At 45.2% G+C, this 18,541-nt stretch overlaps 1 protein-coding gene across 6 annotated transcripts in view; it reads left to right on the top strand.

The window, feature by feature from the left end:
- Positions 1-18,541, top strand: part of RAPGEF1 (Rap guanine nucleotide exchange factor 1) — an 83,381-nt gene that overhangs the window by 38,908 nt on the left and 25,932 nt on the right. For all 6 annotated transcript variants that reach the window (XM_017809982.1, XM_017809981.1, XM_017809980.1 and 3 more), the window contains exons 4-10: positions 700-856; positions 5,484-5,572; positions 5,958-6,110; positions 7,522-7,645; positions 8,882-9,065; positions 9,647-10,162; positions 16,574-16,776. In XM_017809982.1, the coding sequence (XP_017665471.1) occupies positions 700-856; positions 5,484-5,572; positions 5,958-6,110; positions 7,522-7,645; positions 8,882-9,065; positions 9,647-10,162; positions 16,574-16,776 (1,426 nt within the window). The remainder of the gene's footprint in view (positions 1-699; positions 857-5,483; positions 5,573-5,957; positions 6,111-7,521; positions 7,646-8,881; positions 9,066-9,646; positions 10,163-16,573; positions 16,777-18,541) is intronic.

Raw genomic sequence — 18,541 nt, 5'->3', positions numbered from 1 at the left:
TTGTTACAGTTAACTTTTATTTAGAGTTGTCATCCTTCCAAAATTCCTCCCCCCCCCCCTTCAGAACAATAGCTTCCATTCTGTTTCTCATTAAAATCAAAACAAAGCAACACCCTTCCTTTTTCAGACCTGAAATTCATTCAGTTCAATTTCTCTAAAGAAGTAATTTTAATTACGTGTTTTCAGGCATTATAAACAGTGAGGCAATGATTTGTAAAGGAATGAATAGAGTCAGCTCTCAATGATCCAAGGCATTTTTTGGGAGAGTTAATAAGGAAGAAGGAAACCATAGATAATACTAAAATAATATAGTTTAAAACTTAAATGTAGCACTTAAGTACTTAACGTTTAAAGTTAAGGCATAGGATGGAGCTGTAAATTAAAATGGAAGGAATGTTATTTTTAGCATTGCTGTGTTAACCTGCAGCCCAGATAATTCCTCCTGATAACTGGGAATGAACTGTTGATGGTTTGTACTTCCATATTGTCATCCCGTTGGGTGCTAGAGAATGGGAGAGCAACTGCAAGTGAGCAACTGAAGAGAAGCCTGAGCTTTGTCACCTGCCACACACAAATTCTGAATGTCAGAGAGAGAGAAAAGGAGAACACACTTTTAACAGTGTGAAATGCACTCTCATAACATTTGATAATGTCTCCATAATTTCATTTTGTTCTTTTTTTTCCTCCTCTGCTGCCCAGTTCTGCCATCTCGTCCTGCTACAGCCGCGTGTACCAGAGCCTGGCCAACCTCATCCGCTGGTCTGACCAGGTGATGCTGGAGGGGGTGAACTCAGAGGACAAGGAGATGGTGACAACAGTGAAGGATGTCATAAAAGCTGTTCTGGATGGAGTCAAGGTACACCAGAGAGATATTGTAAATCACATTATATAAAGTACGTGATAACGTGTTTTAGAAAAGATCTATATAAAAGAGGTTTTTAAGTGTGGGTTAAATATGAAGGTCCTATTCTTACCTTCAGTTAACTATCCCTTAAATCAACTGCTCCATAAGTGAAATGATCCTGCTTGGAGTGCTGGTTAAAGATTAGCACAAACAGTTTGGCTCTCAGTGTGAACTTCTGAAATGCTTACCCTGGCATTTGGGTGAATTGGAAGAAACAATAAATCTTTATTTGGCATCGTATTAATTTTTTGGCAAGTCATTCCCAGTCTCCTATGCAGAGTTTGCATATTTTCTGTCTAGGCAAAATAAAATGAAAATGCTCCCTGTCAATGCCCACAGAGAATCAAAGGCTCCAGCTCCATCTTCTGATATAAAATTCAAGGGATTTGTCAGTGACACATCACCACTCTCAGTGGCTGGATTAGGGTGTGGAACAGGTGATGAGCTAAACTCAGTTTTCTGGAGATTAATTTTGCATAACTAATGGAAATGTTTAACAGAAATCTTTGTATCCATTTTAAGACCTGCTTGTAGCATTCCCTCACTCTTCCACCCTGTGAAAGCTGTTGGATTTCCTTCTACCTCCCTGGGAGCTTTTGGTACCCATTATTTCTGTGTCCCAGGCTTGTCATTCACCTGTCTTAACACTGCAGGTAAAAGTTTGCTTGACCTGGGTTTAGGACAGACTGTCATCTCCTGCTGAATGCAAAAACAAAGTGGATCTCCTTGGCTTTGACCATCACATTTTCAGGCCTCTTGGTTTGCATCCTCTGGATATCTCTTTAGTGTTACTGAAACACAGATACTAAAGTCTGCTATTACTTTATGAGCCTTTTAAATAAATATCTTTGAAACCAAACACTTCCATCACCTAAAGAAGACGGATTTTCCAGGATTATTTTGCGCAATATGCTCTTTAAGCTCCACGTTTTAAAAGTAAAGCTGGTCTTAAATTTGCACAGCAGGAGAGAGAAAAAGAGTTTAGCCCAGAGTCTCAGCTGCTGTTAGTGTGGGAATTCAGCAGCAATTTGCAGTATGTGAAAATCTGTAATATCTGAACTGTAATACCCCAGCAAATGGTGAGTTATCACTGACTGAATCTGCACAGTCCTGTGGAGAGAGGTGTTATCCCCAGACCCAGGGCAGAATTGTGTGGTCTCATTGCAGGTAACTTGGACACATGTTGTCCTTTCACTTCAAGCAGTATTTAAACCCTTGGTACCTGTTGCTTCCAGCCAGAGCAGCATCCTCTCTGGATGGGGGAGAAGGTCTGGGTTGGGGGGAAAGCCTTGGGTGGGAGAAGATCTCAGTCTTGGACATCTGCTCTGTGATCCAGCCCAGGCTGGGAGCAGCAAGGGCATGTCCATGCAGTGCTAAGCCTGAGCTCTGGAGCCCTGCTGAGCACCGTGGCTATATCAGTCTCTACTTTGTTGTTAGACTAAAGCTTATTTTGGCCTTCCAGTTGGAGCTGACTTGTGTCTGGTCAGCCTGGAACATGGTTGGAGCAGATGTGTGGCTGTCTGGGTAGATGTGAACATCTCTGCCCATCAACAGGGCAGCATTTGGAAGTGGCATGCTCTCATCTACTGCGTGTCAAAGCACAAGGTTTATTTTAGTAGGGCCAAGCCAATTTTCAGATCTGGAAGCAGAACTGAGAAGTTGGACACTTCTCTCCACAGCAGAACCAACTTTGTTTTTCTGGCAGATCACACAAGATCCACTTCCACATTTCAGTGCTTATTTCCCCCTTTATTTTCAGAACTGAGCATAAAGGAGTCGCTTGTTCACCTCTGTAACTTGATGTTTTGATCTCAGGTTTTAGAGCCTATTTAGGCATATATAAAGGAGGAAAAAATTCCTTGTTTTCATTATATAACTTCTTAAAAATCCCTCTCCTTTTGGAATTTCCAGCTTGCTGAAGTAGCATAAGTTTGCAGAGAGGCTTTAATTATCTCTAATCACTGCTGCAGGAATCTCTTTCCTTGCTGATAAGGAATAGCATAATGTGCATCTGGCTCAGTTGTGTGCTGATTACCTCTGTGTGTATGCTAAAGATCTTGGCTTGATTTTCAAATGCTAGCTCTCACCTGGGGATAGTAGAGAGGAGAAACAGTCAGGGTCTGGTGATACTTGTCAAAGTTTGAAGGGAAAGTGGTCCTCCCAAGTATTAACAATCTTTCGTTGTCTTGGTGCCTCTGGTGAGAGGTGCTTTGGGTTTTTTTCCCCACAGTCCCAATGCTTTGAATCATTCTGAAGATATTTTTGAGCCAAACCAGATTGATTTTCTCCCATTTTAACCTACATTCCCATGTAGTGGACAACTGTGTGTCCATTGTGACTGGCAAACTAGTGGTGAAGAAAGGTGAGGAAAAGGTAATGTTACATTTTCCCTTCCATAGCCATTTCAAAAGAATATTTAAGGAGTATGTTGGCTCTGGGGTTTGAATGTTTTATTTCCCTTCTTGTGCTCTTGTGCATTTGCAGTTCTTACTGGCCAGGACCCAACAGCCCCTCAGGGTCTGACTCCCAGTCTGTTCAAGTGCCTGAGGGTCTCCAGAAACCTCTTCAGCAGTGGGATTTTGTGCAGAAGGCAGGAGGGTGGCAATCCATGGTGTCATCACTCAGGCCTGACAGTGACTGGGAGCATGGTGCCAGCTGCAGCCATAAAGGTCAAATGGTGTCACTGTGTAATTTCCAAATGGTCCAATTCACAGAAAAACCTTCTCTGGGGTTTGTAGGCTCCCAGGTCCTACGGTTGTTTTTCCTGGTGATGTTCTGTAAACTTTACAGGGGAATTTCTGAAGTCTAAAAGGAATAGCAAGGTTTTAATTAAAGTCTGTTCATCCTGAAAGAGAAGATAAAAGAGGGGAAAGTACATTTTGTTAAACTAGTTTCTATTGAGTAACAAGGGACACTCAGCAGAGAGGTCTGAGGTCAGCTCGGTGTCCGTGTTACCACTGTAGCAGTTTTATCATTGGAGGGCCTGAATTATTTGACTTTACTGTGTAACTTGCATTACCACAGTGTAACTGATGGATTGTCCAAAGCCCTGTTGGTGTGTTGCTCCTTGTTGCTGAGTATTTCCCTGCTGAGGGATGTGACTGCCCTGGGAGGTGGGAGCTGTGGTCAGCTTGGTGCTGTGCTTGTCCTCCTCAAGGCACTTCTCAGAACATGCTGTTCTTCACCAGGGCTCTCGTCTGTCTGTCCCAACAGGAACATCTTCATAGCATTAGTCCCCATGGACATCTGTGTGTGCTCTGTTTGTGCTCCCTCTTCCTTCCCCCTGTGTGGGATTTTCCAGGACAGCTTGTGGAAAGCTGAGTGTTTGTCCTGGTTTTGGTTAACACAGTGTACATTCTGTTGGAGCACAAGCTCACACCAAGAATGTTAAGTAAAACATGGAAACCAAAATGAGCTGAGGTGGACACTTGGACAGTGTGTTTGCCATCCTCTGCATATCCAGTGCAGCACCTTATTCCTCTTGTTGTGCATGTGTTAACCCATGGAAGTTCAGCTTTAAATAGAGCCTAATGCAAAAATACCAGAACTAGAATATTTTCCTTCCTCGGACGGATGATGGTGGTGACATTCCAGTTGCAGTTGCTGCACTGAGAGAGCAATGCCAATTGTTTCCAAGCTCTGCAGGCAAGGACATGAAGATGATGCTGGAACGATGACACTGTACTTCAGGCTGCTTTAAAAAAAAAAAAACAAACAAATTAAAATTGATCCCATATAATTTCCTTTGCGCAATACGCTGGGAAGCCAATACTGTCAGGAAGCACTGCCAGTTTTCCAGCCTGCCTGTAACAGGGCATGTGTCTGGATCTGTGAGCAGTAGATCTGTTTGTTGGCCTCAGACATCCATAAAATGTTCTCTCCATCTTTCTGGCGTGAATGATTGTTGCTTTGACTGCTGGCATACTTAGACTTCAGGATTATCATGCCCTTATCTCTTTATCCAGAGCCTTATCTGCCTATAACAGATGCACTACAGTAGCTCCTTGAATGATTAAGACCTGCATTGCTAACGTGTTAAAAAGTGGCTTCAGGGGAAGCAGGCCTTTTAATAAAGGGGTTCACTGTTTAATATGTTGTTGGGCATCCTACAGAAAACTTGCTTTTTTGAACAAATACATATTTATTTATAAAATATAAAACAATTATTTAATGGGGGGGGGGGTTGGCTAGGTGAAGTGCTCCACTGGGTAAGACTGTTCTGTACTTATATTTACATATGTAAAGCCAATTTGCCATTATCTAGGGTGTTGTGGGGACTGGAACACATTTGTGATGATGGAGGAAAGAGGAAGCACAGCAAAAAGACATGTGTGGGTTTGTGCAGAATCCCCATAGGGCCAGAGTTTATGAACTTAACTCAAACATGGCCAAACTGCTCCTTAGCAGCTGTTCTGCATCATTTCTGTGGCTCTGTACCAGACCTACACCCAGCTCAGCTCTCTCTGTGTCTGCTAACAAGTTCACTGCAGTAGCATCCCTTTCTGTTCTAGGGTGTTTAGGTGCAACATTCAGCAAGTAATGATTATTCTCTTTTTCTTCTCTCCTCTCCATTCATCAGGAGCTGGTCAGACTCACAATTGAAAAGCAGGAGCATCCTTCTCCCACAAGCCCAGTTAAACCCAGTTTACCAGCATGTAAATCTGACAGGTGGGTCCGCTGACAAGGATTTCTTCTGTGTGCAGGACTGATATAGAGGGGATAATTTCTGTCTGCTGCTGGTTGAGGTAAAGCATTCACTTATTCTTCACAGAGGGTGTAGTGTTCTTTATGGAGCCCCAACCATTTCTGTGGGACCATTAAAAGAGAATATCCTGTGGTAGGAAAAACCCCAAAATCTGGCAATGAAACATCCCCTGTAACACGTGCACATTCTGTTCTACACATACACGGAATTCCACCTGCAGATGCAAATTCTGCCTTCTGCTGTAGGTGTCTGTTGTATTGCACATGATTTAAAATAGGAATGAATCTGTCAGCAGGCTGCATTCCAGCTGTGGTTTATGATCTACAATCTGTGTTTTGCATGTTGCAGCCCATCAGAACTTCCCCTCACAGACCGAGAAATGGAGATCCTCAACAAGACAACCAATATGACTCAATCCAACGAGCTACTGACTGACTCCATGGATGAAGAAGTTGCACCTCCTAAACCCCCTCTGCCCAGCATTCGTGTGGCAGAGAACAGGTAATACTGGCCAGTCAGCTGACTGGAGAACACCAGTGCCTCTTACCAGCTTGTTGGTTTTTAAACAGTCTTGCCAAATGGGCACAAGAGAATTCACGAGGAGGGTAAGTGCTGCCTCTGAATTTCCAGTTTTCCAGAGTAATTATTAAGCTCCTGGACTGTTTATGAATTTGTTTTCTGTCTGTCTGATTATTTTCCCTCTATGTTTTCCTTTCCTTCTTTTTATGTGAGGATAGTGCCATGCCCTGAGGTCTGTGCATGAGAGGCATCACATAAATCCGTAAAAACCTGGTGTAAAACTGTGGGAATTCCACACTGCACAAGTGTTTGGTGCTGCTGTATCCGATGGGAAATGTTTCTTTAACTCAGCTGGCAGTTACCAATCTGTCCTGCACAGCCAGGTTGTTCTGCATTGTTTATCAGAGGTGGTTCTGCATTGCTTATCAGCTTAAGAGTGAAAGGAGCCAAAAGTGTGTGAAAAAAATCTTGTGCTTGGTTGTTCTTACCCTGAAGAGTTCTACGAGTAACCACATGAAAGTTTCTGTGTTCTATTTTGAGAAGGAATAGAAAACCCCCAATTTGCAGGTTTTTGGTCTGTGTGTGTGTGATGTTTTTCTTCTCTAGGACTGGTGCTAATGGCTGGTGTGAAAAATATATGTTGTGTTAATTTAAAAATGCAGCATCAAGGGCTATGACTGGAAATAAAAGTTGCATTTCTGCATATTTTATGAATTCTCATGGGTTATATAAAAGGTTCCTCTTCAAAGAACAGAACATGAGTGCTCTTGGGAACCTCCCAGGCTTGATGATTACCAGAATTATGTGTCATTACAAGCAAAAAGTAAAAATTCTGGGGTTAAATTCTCACTAGGTGCTGCTAATGTGTATGTGTGAAACAGATTCATGCCAAAATACGGGCCCTTAAAGTGTCTGTGGTGAGAGCAGCACTGACCTTCTTGTTCCCTGAAGTTCACCAAGAAAGTAGAAAGGGCAGAAAAAGAATTTTCCTCTCCTGTGAATTTTTGAAACTTTGAATGTTCTTCAAACCTTGAAGGTTTGAGAAGGGAATGTACAATGGAAACAATATTTGGGTCAACCAAAACATTTAATTTTCATTTTCGCTGCTTTTAGTAAGAAATAATTACCATGCTAATTAGCTTCATTAAAAATACTTTTTAAAACAGCAGTTGTTTTTGTTTGAGAAATACAACTCTTTTCCAGCCTTAAAAAATAAGTCACTGAGCAGGACGGTACCTGTGAGAATATTCTTAAATTAACGTTTGTTAGTGGATGCAGTTTGCTGAATAGCTCCTGGCTGGCAAAGGCTTTCTGGAAAACAACTTGTGAAGACTGTAGAAAGTCTTTTTGCTGGAAGAGTGATGGAAGCATTGATGCCTGTTGTGTCTTGCAGCCCTCCACCAGCACTGCCCCCTAAAAAACGTCAGTCGGCCCCTTCCCCGACCAGAGTGGCAGTTGTGGCCCCAATGAGTCGAGCTACCAGTGGGTCCAGTTTACCTGTTGGAATCAACAGACAGGTAATGGCATAACCCCTTGGTGAAAGCCAAGGGAAACGTGCTGAGAACTGTAGCAAAAGCTCAGAGAAGTGCCATGACCTGCAGGGCTCTGCTCATCCCAGGCAGCCCCGCACGGGAGAGCTCTGGGGTGGAAGCTTTAGTGGCAGGAACATCAGTACAATAAATAATGTGAACAGCTTAATATTTGTTTACAGTGTTGTTGTGTTTAATTAACAAATTGCTACAAACCTCGTTGCCTTGAGCTGTAGCAGAGTGTGAGGATGGGAGCAGTTGGGTGTGTTGCCATCTCAAATGGAGCAGGGGACAGAGGAGCTTACTGAGCTCACCCAGATCTCACCGTGGTTTACTTACAGCCCAAGGGAGCATGTGGCAGGGTGAGATCAGAACTCTGTCTTCATCCTGTCACAATTTAAAACATCTTTTAACTCAAGCAGTAGTTTGAGGGAAATTTGTAAATTTTATGTTAGAAAAATGGAAAAGTTGGTGTGTGTTAATCACATTCCATTTCTTGTGCTAGGCTGGGGTTTATGAGGTTGTAAATGGCTGGGTTTGCTTTACACATTCAGGAACTTACTAACTCAGCAGTGAGGACCTCAATCTTATTAAATTGCCCAAAAATCGAATCTTGTCCTCATCCCCAAAGCCTCAGCTCTGGCTTAGGGAGCCTCTGCAGTCATTTGGCTGACCCAGATAAAGCCATGGCCATTCTTCAGTTGCTAGTACAGTCACACTAAGGTTTTTCTGATGGAGTGGGAATAGTTGAGGGGTTCACTCACAGGTTGATAAGCTTGAGGTAATTTCTGAAATAGAACTGTAGTCATGGTTCCAGAAAGTTGTATCTCACTGTAGTTTATTTTCCCTTTCGTGCACCTAAGCCAACTGAGTATTTGCTAAAGCCCCAGGTATTTTAAGAGAAATCTTGCAGTCTTATTACCTGGCATCAGTGTCATGACAAGGAGTCATCAGCAGTGAGGAACTCTGTTATCTTCTCAGCGTCTGTGAGGTCCATGTGGGTCACACCATGCCCAGCCTGGAAGCAAGAACACCCAGAGCTCCCTGGCATGGGTTATTTACCAAATCAGGGGGTTTCTGTGCTCCCCATGAGCTTGTCTACCCTAGAGAGGGCCACCAGCACTGATCCTCTCCCCTCCTGCGAGGTGTTTGTTCCTCGAGCTTCATCTTGCTCACAAGCGAGCTTCCAGGAAAGGTGGTGATTTGATGTTCTTTTTGCTGAAGGATTTTGATGTTGACTGCTATGCCCAGAGGAGATTGTCAGGGGGAAGCCACTCCTATGGGGGGGAATCTCCTCGTCTCTCACCGTGCAGCAGCATCGGCAAGCTCAGCAAGTCTGACGAGCAGCTCTCGTCCCTGGACCGCGACAGCGGCCAGTGCTCCCGGAACACAAGCTGTGAAACCTTGGGTGAGTTCTCCAGGCCTGGTGGGGTCCCCTTCCCTCTGGTTTGGGAGCTGCCATAGTTGGGATGCAGAAATAAATGGGTTGTGCCTGCAACTGCCGTGTTGCAGTTGCTGCAGGCAATTCTGTGCAGAATTATTCTGTCAGATAGGAAAAAGCCCAGGGGAATGTGTTTCCCTGGCTGTTGTAGATGATTGTGTTCAAACTCAGTTCGGCTCTCAAGTGGAATGTTTTGTCGCTTTCAGCCTTGTCTGCAGAAATTACAATGCTGGTAGACTAAAGCAATGTTGTTTCTGTATACTAGGAAAGAAAATAAAAATATAAATATGAAACGTAAATTATGTCTGCAGTCATCTACCTAGTGAATTTTCATTGTTTGTTTGCTAGTGTAAAGAATTAATTACAAGTTTTGTAAAGTCTAGATGTCACAGAAAGTGTAAAAGGTGGTCCCAGCTTCAAGGAAGTTCCACCCTGATTAAAATGAACTGATTAATTACTGATGGAATGGGAGGGACAGAACTGAGAATGACTAAACAGTAAAAGAGAGAAACTAATGCATCGTTCTCCTGTCCCCTCTGTTTAACCAGATCAATCGGATCACTATGATCCAGACTATGAATTCCTGCAGCAGGACCTCTCCAATGCTGATCAGGTACCTCAGCAGGTGCCAGGTATCCTCAGCCCATTGCCAGAGTCCTTGGGTGAGTCTGGCTCCCCTTTCCATGGACACGCTTTCCAGCTCCCGCAGGGCAGCTCTCCTCCACTGGAATTCTGCAGCCTCTCGGGAGCAGCACCACCAACAGAGACTCCTCCAGCTTTACCAGAAAAGAAGAGGAGAAGTGCAGCCTCCCAGACTTCTGATAACTCAGGCTGCAGGGTGTCCTATGAGAGACACCCTTCCCAATACGACAACATCTCCGAGGATGACCTGCAGAACGCTGTGGTTGTCCCATCAATACCCTTCACGCCGTTTGCTGCTGTTTTGCCTTTCCAGCAAGGAAACTCTTCAGCACCAGTGGAATTCATTGCTGACTTTGCTGCTCCAGATTCTAACAGTGACCCAGAAAAGCCACCACCTCTGCCAGAGAAGAAAAACAAACACAGTAAGCAAGTTTTGGGGTTTACTTGTACCTTTTCCTTTCTTTGCATTTGTCATGCTTCTGATGACCACCGAGTAATGGTAGTGACATTGCCTTACGTGTGTCTGAGTGTCAAAATCAGTCAGTGTTAAAGGCATGGAATGGAAATGTCAGTCCTTTGGTGGGCAGGGAGTGACTCTTGGAGCCAGGATCAATCCAGGCCCAGGGGAGCTGGCATCACACAGCATCTTCATTACTATAGTGAGACCATTTTACTTCTCTGTTTACCTGAATGTGAATCTTTGAGGCATTTTGCCTTGCAGATATTCCTGATTTATTCTCCCTTTTTATGTCCATTCCTTCTCCCCTTCCCCCATTTTATGGTTTCCCCCTGCAGAAAAGAATTGGGTCCTCTCCAAGAGCTTGGAGAAAGGACTGCTTTTCTGTCCAAAACCGAGCCTTGCCAGAGCAGTTATTTGGCAACAGGAGCACAGTCACCCACATGGCTGTGCAAGACAACACTATTAACCCAGTGTCCAATACTGCTGTTTTGCTATGGGATCTCATTTCCTTTGGATGCCTGAGAATTTCCCACATCGTTAAAACGAGCGGCCTCTAAAAGCGAAGGCTCCTGACCCCAGCCAGACTCCTGGCACACCAGTGCTGACCACAACTCAAGCTCATAAACCTTCTTCTGATATCCTTAATGGCTGAAAAATATGAGACCTCTTGCCAAACACTTGGCCATACTGCTCTGCCAAGGGGGGCTGTGGGCTACGCAGGGAGATCCAGCAGATGTTTGCTGGTTGCTGACTGGCTTTGCAGTTGTGTCTTGCATGAGGAGGCAGTGTACACAAGATCTGGATGAAGAACATTGTGTTGCATGGCTGGCAGCCCAAGAGAAGAGCTGATTTCAAAGTGCTGAGTTGGCTTTCTGACTCCTTTCTGCAGTTTGTAGACTTTTCGCTGAGAATAACTTTTGCCCAGAATGGTTGTGGACTCCCCATTCCCTGCAGGTCCTTCCAACCCAGCCCAGTCTAAGATCCTGTGATTCCATGAATAACATGGCAGTGAGATGGTGTGTTGTGCAGGAGGGTCACTATTCTGTCCACTCCTGTGTAGGGTATTCTGCCAGTTACTTCTTCAAAAATGTGCCTTGTCTAAAAGCATTTCCATTATCCCTAAGTGGCCAGTCCACATTAGTAACCCTCAGGGATTTTACTCAGAGCACAAGGCTTGACCCACCTGAAAGTGAGGGTCATCTGGTAGTTCAGTGTCCCCATATGCAGGAAATCACTTTTGTCTCTCTCTGGTAATCAAGCAAGTTAAAGATATTAAACACAGCTAAAAAGGAGGTGAGATGTTTGTCTGTAGACAACAGACAGGAAATAAATGCTGGCACAGGGCATAGCCTGGGCTGGTTGTTATGGCTTTTGCTGTTCAAAATACTCATCTGCAGTACCAGCTGTGATACAGAGCACCTTCCTGCAGGGTCAGGTCACTGTGGGGCTGCATGTGAGTAACGAGGGAGGGGTGTTACACCACTCAGACTGGGATGGATGCAGGGAAATGCACTTCTGTGCACACAGGCAGCTTTAGTGGAGGGGAGATTCCTGGGTGAATCTTTGGAAAGAGGCAGTTTAACAGCTGAGAGAGAGAGCTGGGCTGTTTGCTTTTCTCTCTAAGCCCCGTTTCTTTGTTTTCTGTTATCATATGAGATGTCAAGGAGTTACTTAAAAGCAAGTTTAAAAGCTATCTTCTGCATTATTGCCCGAGCACAATTTTAACCTCAATATCAAGGCCCCGTATGTGAATTTTCTTTGATGTTAGAATAGAGTGAATTGTCATCTGGCACTATCAGAAGTTTTGGGACTGTTGATCAGATTACATTGTTAGGAGAGGAGGGAGCTGTTACCTAATGTGTTGTCAACACTATGGTTTGATAAAGCATCCTTGTTGCAAAGCTTTGGGCTGATAACTGGCTGCTGCAAATTTTTAAGTTGCATTCATGTGGCACTGAGAACTCATTTTAGGTTGTCTTTACTCCGCAATATATCACACCACAGATCTACAGTTGCTAGTTTTACTTTTATTTTCAGCATCAAAAGGCCAGCAAAACATTACCCAGGCTGCATGGTGACATCCAGGATGGTTTTTGCCACATAAGTGAGGTGGGGCTGCTTCCACAACGCCAACAAACTCCTGGGATCTGGAGGAGTTGCATGAATTTTTTAAAGAGATCTAGACCTCACACAGGTGGGACTTGGTTGTAGTCCCTTTGTTGTGGGTCATCTTTTGGTAGCCGGCAGGAAATGTTGCAGCAGAGACTTTGATGGTCTTTTTATTGGTAAATATAGAGCAAATCTGCTGGAGTTAACCTTGTGTATTGCTGTGAGCTGTGCTCAGAGGGACCTCCAAGAGTTGACTTCTGTATAATTTAAACAGAGGAGTGATAGGGCTTTTAGTCTGGTGTGAATTATGGTTATTTTACTGTGCTGTAAGAGTACATGTTACTGTGCTAAGGGCAAATTACTCCAGACTTCTGCTTGAGCACCAGCATCGTGCTCCTGCTGAACAAGACACAGACACGGAACAGCTTCTGCCATTAAGAGCCCGGAGTCAGAAATAACAAGATCCTTCCCCCAAACAGCCAGGGAAACCACTGGTGAGGCACTTATTCATGTTCCTCTCGCTGTCAGTGGGAACAAAATGCAGCCTGGTGCCCTGTGAGCAGCTGGTATTTAACTGCAGGAACCACGCTGGGGGCAGGCTGGGCTTGGCCAGCGGATAATGCGGGCTCTGTGAGGAACAGCTCTCCTCCCAGGGGTGACAGCGACGACTGGCTCATTTGACCTTGACTCCTCCTGTGAGTTGATGTGTGGTATAGCTTAAGAATGTCCATCATTTTGGCTCTTGCCCACGCACACAGATCTGTTGGCTTGTGCAGGGCCTGGCTGGTGACACGGCGCCAGTGTCGGGCTGGGCCTTCAGTGAGCCCCCCTCGTGGGATCTGTGCCTTATCTTGCTGCAGGTGTGCCTTAGTGCTGATAATCTTTTACCAGTTCCTTGCAGACTCCCCACAACCACTGGTGCTCTCCTGTTCCAGGATCAGTGGTTGAGCAGTACCTGTGACTTCTACCATATGGGCAGAACTGGTGGGTGCTGGAAATCCCTGAGCAGCTTTAGCTCCTTCTGAAATGACAGCCAAGACACTGCAAGCAGATTGCTGGGAAGGTGTTCCTAGCCTCAGTCTGAGATATTTTTTTTGTTGGTTTTGTTGTTTTTTTTTAATTTCACATATTTTCTGTCTGGGCTAAGAACTGACATAAGCTGGGCATGTGGTGGGAGAGGTTTTTCTCTCACGCCTCCCTTCTCTCCCGGGGTGCTGCCTTGAGACTGTCACTCCACCCCAGCTGCTCACTGTGGAGGCTGCAGCCCCCATCCCTCCCTCTGCACAGTCGCTGCAGGGCGTGCAGCCTGAGCTGAGCTGGTGATGTAATTTCCCATCTGCTTTTTGAATTTCTGCCTTGTTAAAAACCATGGTGGAGGGCGGGGAGAGAAGACCCTTTGCAAACAGCAGTCTCGGGGAATGGTCTTTATCCTTTACTCTCCTGCTCAAGGCTGGCAGGATTTTGATGGTGCCCATTTTAATTTGCACTCTGCAGTCTCTACCCCTGAGCCAGGTTTGTATTTCACCATCCCAACTGTTTTTCACTTCACCTAAAAACAAAGATGACAAAGTAGAAAGCAGAGACATGCCCACCTGCCCTGGACTAGTTGTAACAAGCAAGGCAGGGCAGCTGCCATGACGATGGGATGCATTAGCCTCATAAAGAGCTGAGATAAAAGAGCTCTTCATTATTCCCTTGCAGATTGAGTTAAGGCTCTCGACAGCATTCAGGCGCACTGCCTTGAGTTACAGTAATTTAATTTTCACACAAGTGTCTAATGTGATGCCCTTTTCACCAACACTTCCGAGCTGTGGTGTCATTCCAATGTCTGAGCCCAGGAGCTCACAGCCAGCAACCCTGATCTGCAGATCTGGATGTTCAGTGCAGCACTGGTTTTGTAGGTGACTCCACATGAAGGGTTGATCTGAATTCAGCAGTGTCTGCTGCATTATGCCAGCACTGCCAAGCCTGCCTTCTTGGCCTTTGTCCTACTCAGTTGATGAGCTCTCAAAATGTGGTGTTTTCCCTCGAGCTCTTGTCCTCTACGCTTCTCCAAGGAGTCTTGATCCTTGGTTTACTTTTGCTGCTAGAAAATATCTTTCATAAGCTTTCTTTAGATCTTATCCTCTAAAGCTGCTGTATGATACCAAGCATTTTCCAGGGCACAGGTATTAATAGGAGCACCTTAGTCAACTAAATCGCTGATATTTGAAAACAGTATTTTAGTAATTCTGTATTTTCTACTCCAAGACTCCTTCACCATGATTCCAAATAAGAGAATATTGCCAGAACACACTTCATTTCACTGGTAGGACTTAGGATGAAATTCACGTTCATGAACGAATTTGACCCTGGCTTTAACCTGAGTGCCATCACCAGCAGGTGGGTGGCACAGACACACCCCCTGCATGTGTGCCTGCAGTTTGAAACCTCTGTCACACTCTGCAAGAAGGAGAGATCTGGACCAGCAAGGGTGGTGACACATCTGTGAAGTGGTGGGGGGAAGGCAGGAGGGTGGCTGGGGGAGGAAGGGGAACCAGGCTCAGGTGGCAGGGGGAGTTAAAGGTCAGAATTCCAGCAGCCTTGGCAGAGCTGGCTGTACTGCAGGACACGAGCAGCTTGTCCACAGGCAGGACTGTGTGGGGTCACAGGATGGGGACAGCAGGTGTTACCGGCCAGGATTGAAATCCATCAGCTCCCATTTCCTCTGCTCCCATTTTCTTTTTTCTGTTTTTCGGAGGAGGGCTCTTTGGGAAGGGGCAGCTGTGTTACCTCCAGTTCTAAATGGAGTTTAAAATATTAGAGGAAGTCTGAAAAAAGGTGCAGCAGACAGGTGCAAAGTGACTCCTTCCTGCTGACACATTTGCAGGGCTGCATCCTGTCTGAAAGGCTGGCCTGGGGGTCTGTGTTGGCAGGTGAACAGAGGACTTGGCCTTGCAGCCAGTGTGGGAACCAGCTTCACTATGTGCAAATACTGCATTGTGCTCGTTGTATTTATAGCTTTCACTGAAGTCATCCATTCGTTTCAGCTGCACAACTGAAATGCCAGCAGAAGCTGAATAATTGCCACCAAAAATGACCAGATTTACAAAAAGTGACAACTGCTTGTTTATCAGGAGGAAGGGAGGAATGATCACAGTGTCTTGTGCATGACAGCGTGTTTACAGAAAGGCCTCGGTTAGTCCTTTCCAAGACACTTAAATACGTCTGTTTCTCCTGTTCTCAGGTATATGGAAGAGAGTTCTTTCTTTATTTTACATTTACTCAGTACACTTCAGATCCTTAATAACTGGGGAGGGGGTGGTTCTAGTAGTCTTTATATGACACTGGATATTACTCTCCCCCTCCAACACTAAAATATTGCAGCAGATATATCCTCTGTCAGAGCTGCACAGGCTGACCTGTGTGGGGTTTTTTCATAGATTTTGGAAGGATATTGTACCAGTGGAAAGTTCCTCTAAGTGAGATTTGATCCCATTTAATATTTCTACTGAACCACATTCTCACAAAAGCTTTTGAATCTGTTGGATTTCAGAACTGGAGATGATGAGTTGCTTTAAAAAGGGATGAGAACAAAGTGTGTTGGATTTGAGGTAAGGGGGTAGAAAGGCCCAGCCAGTGGCACTTTTGGAAGGTAAATGTCTTGTACCAGCATTGGCAGTGGCATTTAAATAGCTGAAGGAGAGAGACACCCAGTCTCCCAGGTAGGTGTTCTCTGATAACAGTTTTATCAGCTTTCCGGAATGGAGAGACACTGTAGCCTCCTTGTTCTAGAAATCTTGCTGACTACAGATATGAGACTTATTATAGACACAGGAATTATTTTAGATTTATTGTCAGGCTTGCATCTTAGTACAAGATGATTTGTGCTTCCTAAAAAGCAGACTGACGTTATTCTGGGTTTTTTGGGTGACTTTGGACATTAACTCCTGAGAAACGTTCTCAAAAGTTGCCGTGGGTTACATGAGGATTTGGGCTGAGCTGCAGTAAATCAGACTCCTCAAGTTGCTGTTTGGAGACCTCACTTGTTCCAGATGTGTTTGTGGCCTGGGATGATGTTTGTCGTGCACTGGCTCACGGGATGGGATGGGATGTTTCCTGTAAGGTGTATGCAGCTGTGTGAGCTCCCAGCCTGCAGCAAAGCCCAGCTGACAGTGGCACGACCCTACTCTTATTTTATTCTGAGAATGAGCACCCTGCCTGCTGGTTGCAGCTGGAGCTGGCAAGCCAGGAGCAGAGAGTGTGACCTTCCTTTGCATTGCAGTGACGGCCTACATGCAGTTTGTGGAGGACTACTCAGAGCCACAGCCGTCCATGTTCTACCAGACCCCTCAGAACGAGCACATCTACCAGGAGAAGAACAAGTACCTCAGGGAAGTCTATGGGATCAACGACTCCTTTATCAACGTAGACCCTGCTCAAGACCTGGCACCTCCTCCTGCTCTCCCACCGAAACAGCGGCAGCTGGTGAGTGACACCCGTGGTGCCCCGGGCAGGGACACCAGATTCCCGGGAACAGCTCCGTTCTCCCTGCTCCTGGTTCCAGCAGGCTGCGGTGGTGGGAGGATGTCTCACTGGTGTTACCGCGTCGCGCTCCTTGTCAGCTTGTTAACGTGTTTTTAGGCGTTTTGCCTCGTCTGCTTTTTGCCCCTTTCTAACCCCGCGTTCAGACCGCTCCCCATAAGCTTCCAAAGTCCTAAAATGCCCTAAAAATGAAACGTTAGTCATCCACATGGCAGGGCTGAATCCGTGCCAGACTGCAGGCTTGTGTAACGACAACTGCTTTGAAGATTTTGACACGCTGAGCAGTGTGATTTTCGAGAGATTGCTGCACTGTTGTTCCCAGTGCTGTTTTGAAGCTGTTGTCAAAGATGCCACTAATAATAACTATTTAAACATAAGAACTGCTTTTATGGCTTGTCTTTGCCAGAGCCACAGGCCTCTGGTGTAGCCATTACTCAACTCGTGCGTGTTTTCTCCGTGTCAGTCCCCTTGTGTGGTTCAGGATTTTACCTGTTTTCTCAGTGTTCTGCTGGCCCCCCACACTGCCAGCACAGAAAGGCACATCTGCACGTGTGTGGGTGGTGGGTTTAACAGCACAAAAAGTGCCATTTTCCACGTGGGGGATGAAATCCTGGCCTCAGTGATGGCAGCAGCAGTTTTGTTTCCGACCTCAGTGGAGCTGGGATTTTGTCCCATTTCTTTTTAAGGGTTTTCCTTTTTTCTCTCTCTCTTTTTTTTTTTTTTTTAACAACTCCAACCTATTTTGTTCATATTAATGATCTGATTTGCTCTATTTAACAAAAAATAATTCTTTTGTGCTGATGTAGCTCACTTAAATTGGCCATGGCATTAACAAAATGGGAGGAAAGGTGGGAACAGAGCCATGATTTTACCATCATGAGGGTGACTGTTGCAATATTTCTTCATGTTATCTGTGCTAAAGTTTGGCTGTCCTGGGGTGTTACTTTTTAATTAAACGGGAAAAGAAACCCGAGAACTCTAATTTGGGGATTTGCATAACTTCATTCCTGTGATACAGGTAGGAATCCTAAAATGGTAAAGTGACATTTCTGGCTAAGCTGAACTGAGTATTGTGTATTATTCTTTGTGGGGATGAGACCTTAAACACTGGTGTCCCAACTGCTTTGCAGGGACACTAAAGAGTCTACAGGACTCCTGTCTGGAGGATCAGGCAGCTCTCCAGAGTCTGTGGTCCCCATCAGTGTGACTCTTGCACTGTCACTTGTACTCTAGTGAGCATTTCCAGCGGTGACTTGGGTTGCACAGTCACGAGTGAGGGTTTGTAAAGCACAGATTGACTGCAGCCATTGTGCAGAAGGGAAATCCTGCTCCTGTTCTGAATTTGTCAGCTGAAGCAAAGCATTTCTTTGCTGCCCTTTAATCATTATCCTGGCGGCCAAGATGTCACTGCTTTGCCTGCTGGCCATTCTTGTCTTTTTGCAAGCTGATACCATCAGGGTGTTGCTTGCAGTTCCCCTGAAGCAAAGGTTTCTTCAAGTGCAGCCTCCCACCCTTCATCTCTCTGTTGGGAAAGAGGTGCAAGCAGATGATGGCTTTTTCAACAACCACTGTAAAATCCACCAGACTCTTGTTCCTCTACTCCTGCTGCCCTGAGAGTTTCTGAAATAGCAAATCAAACAGGCATCAGCTGCTCCAGCAGTAGCAAGTTTTGCTTCATGGACTCCTCTGTAAAATGGTAATGAGGAAG

The sequence above is a fragment of the Lepidothrix coronata genome, unplaced genomic scaffold, assembly GCF_001604755.1.
Source record: "Lepidothrix coronata isolate B3197 unplaced genomic scaffold, Lepidothrix_coronata-1.0 Scaffold28, whole genome shotgun sequence".
Lineage (NCBI taxonomy): Eukaryota > Metazoa > Chordata > Aves > Passeriformes > Pipridae > Lepidothrix > Lepidothrix coronata.
Note: the sequence above shows the minus strand (reverse complement) of the source record. Positions and strands in the feature narration are given on the sequence as shown.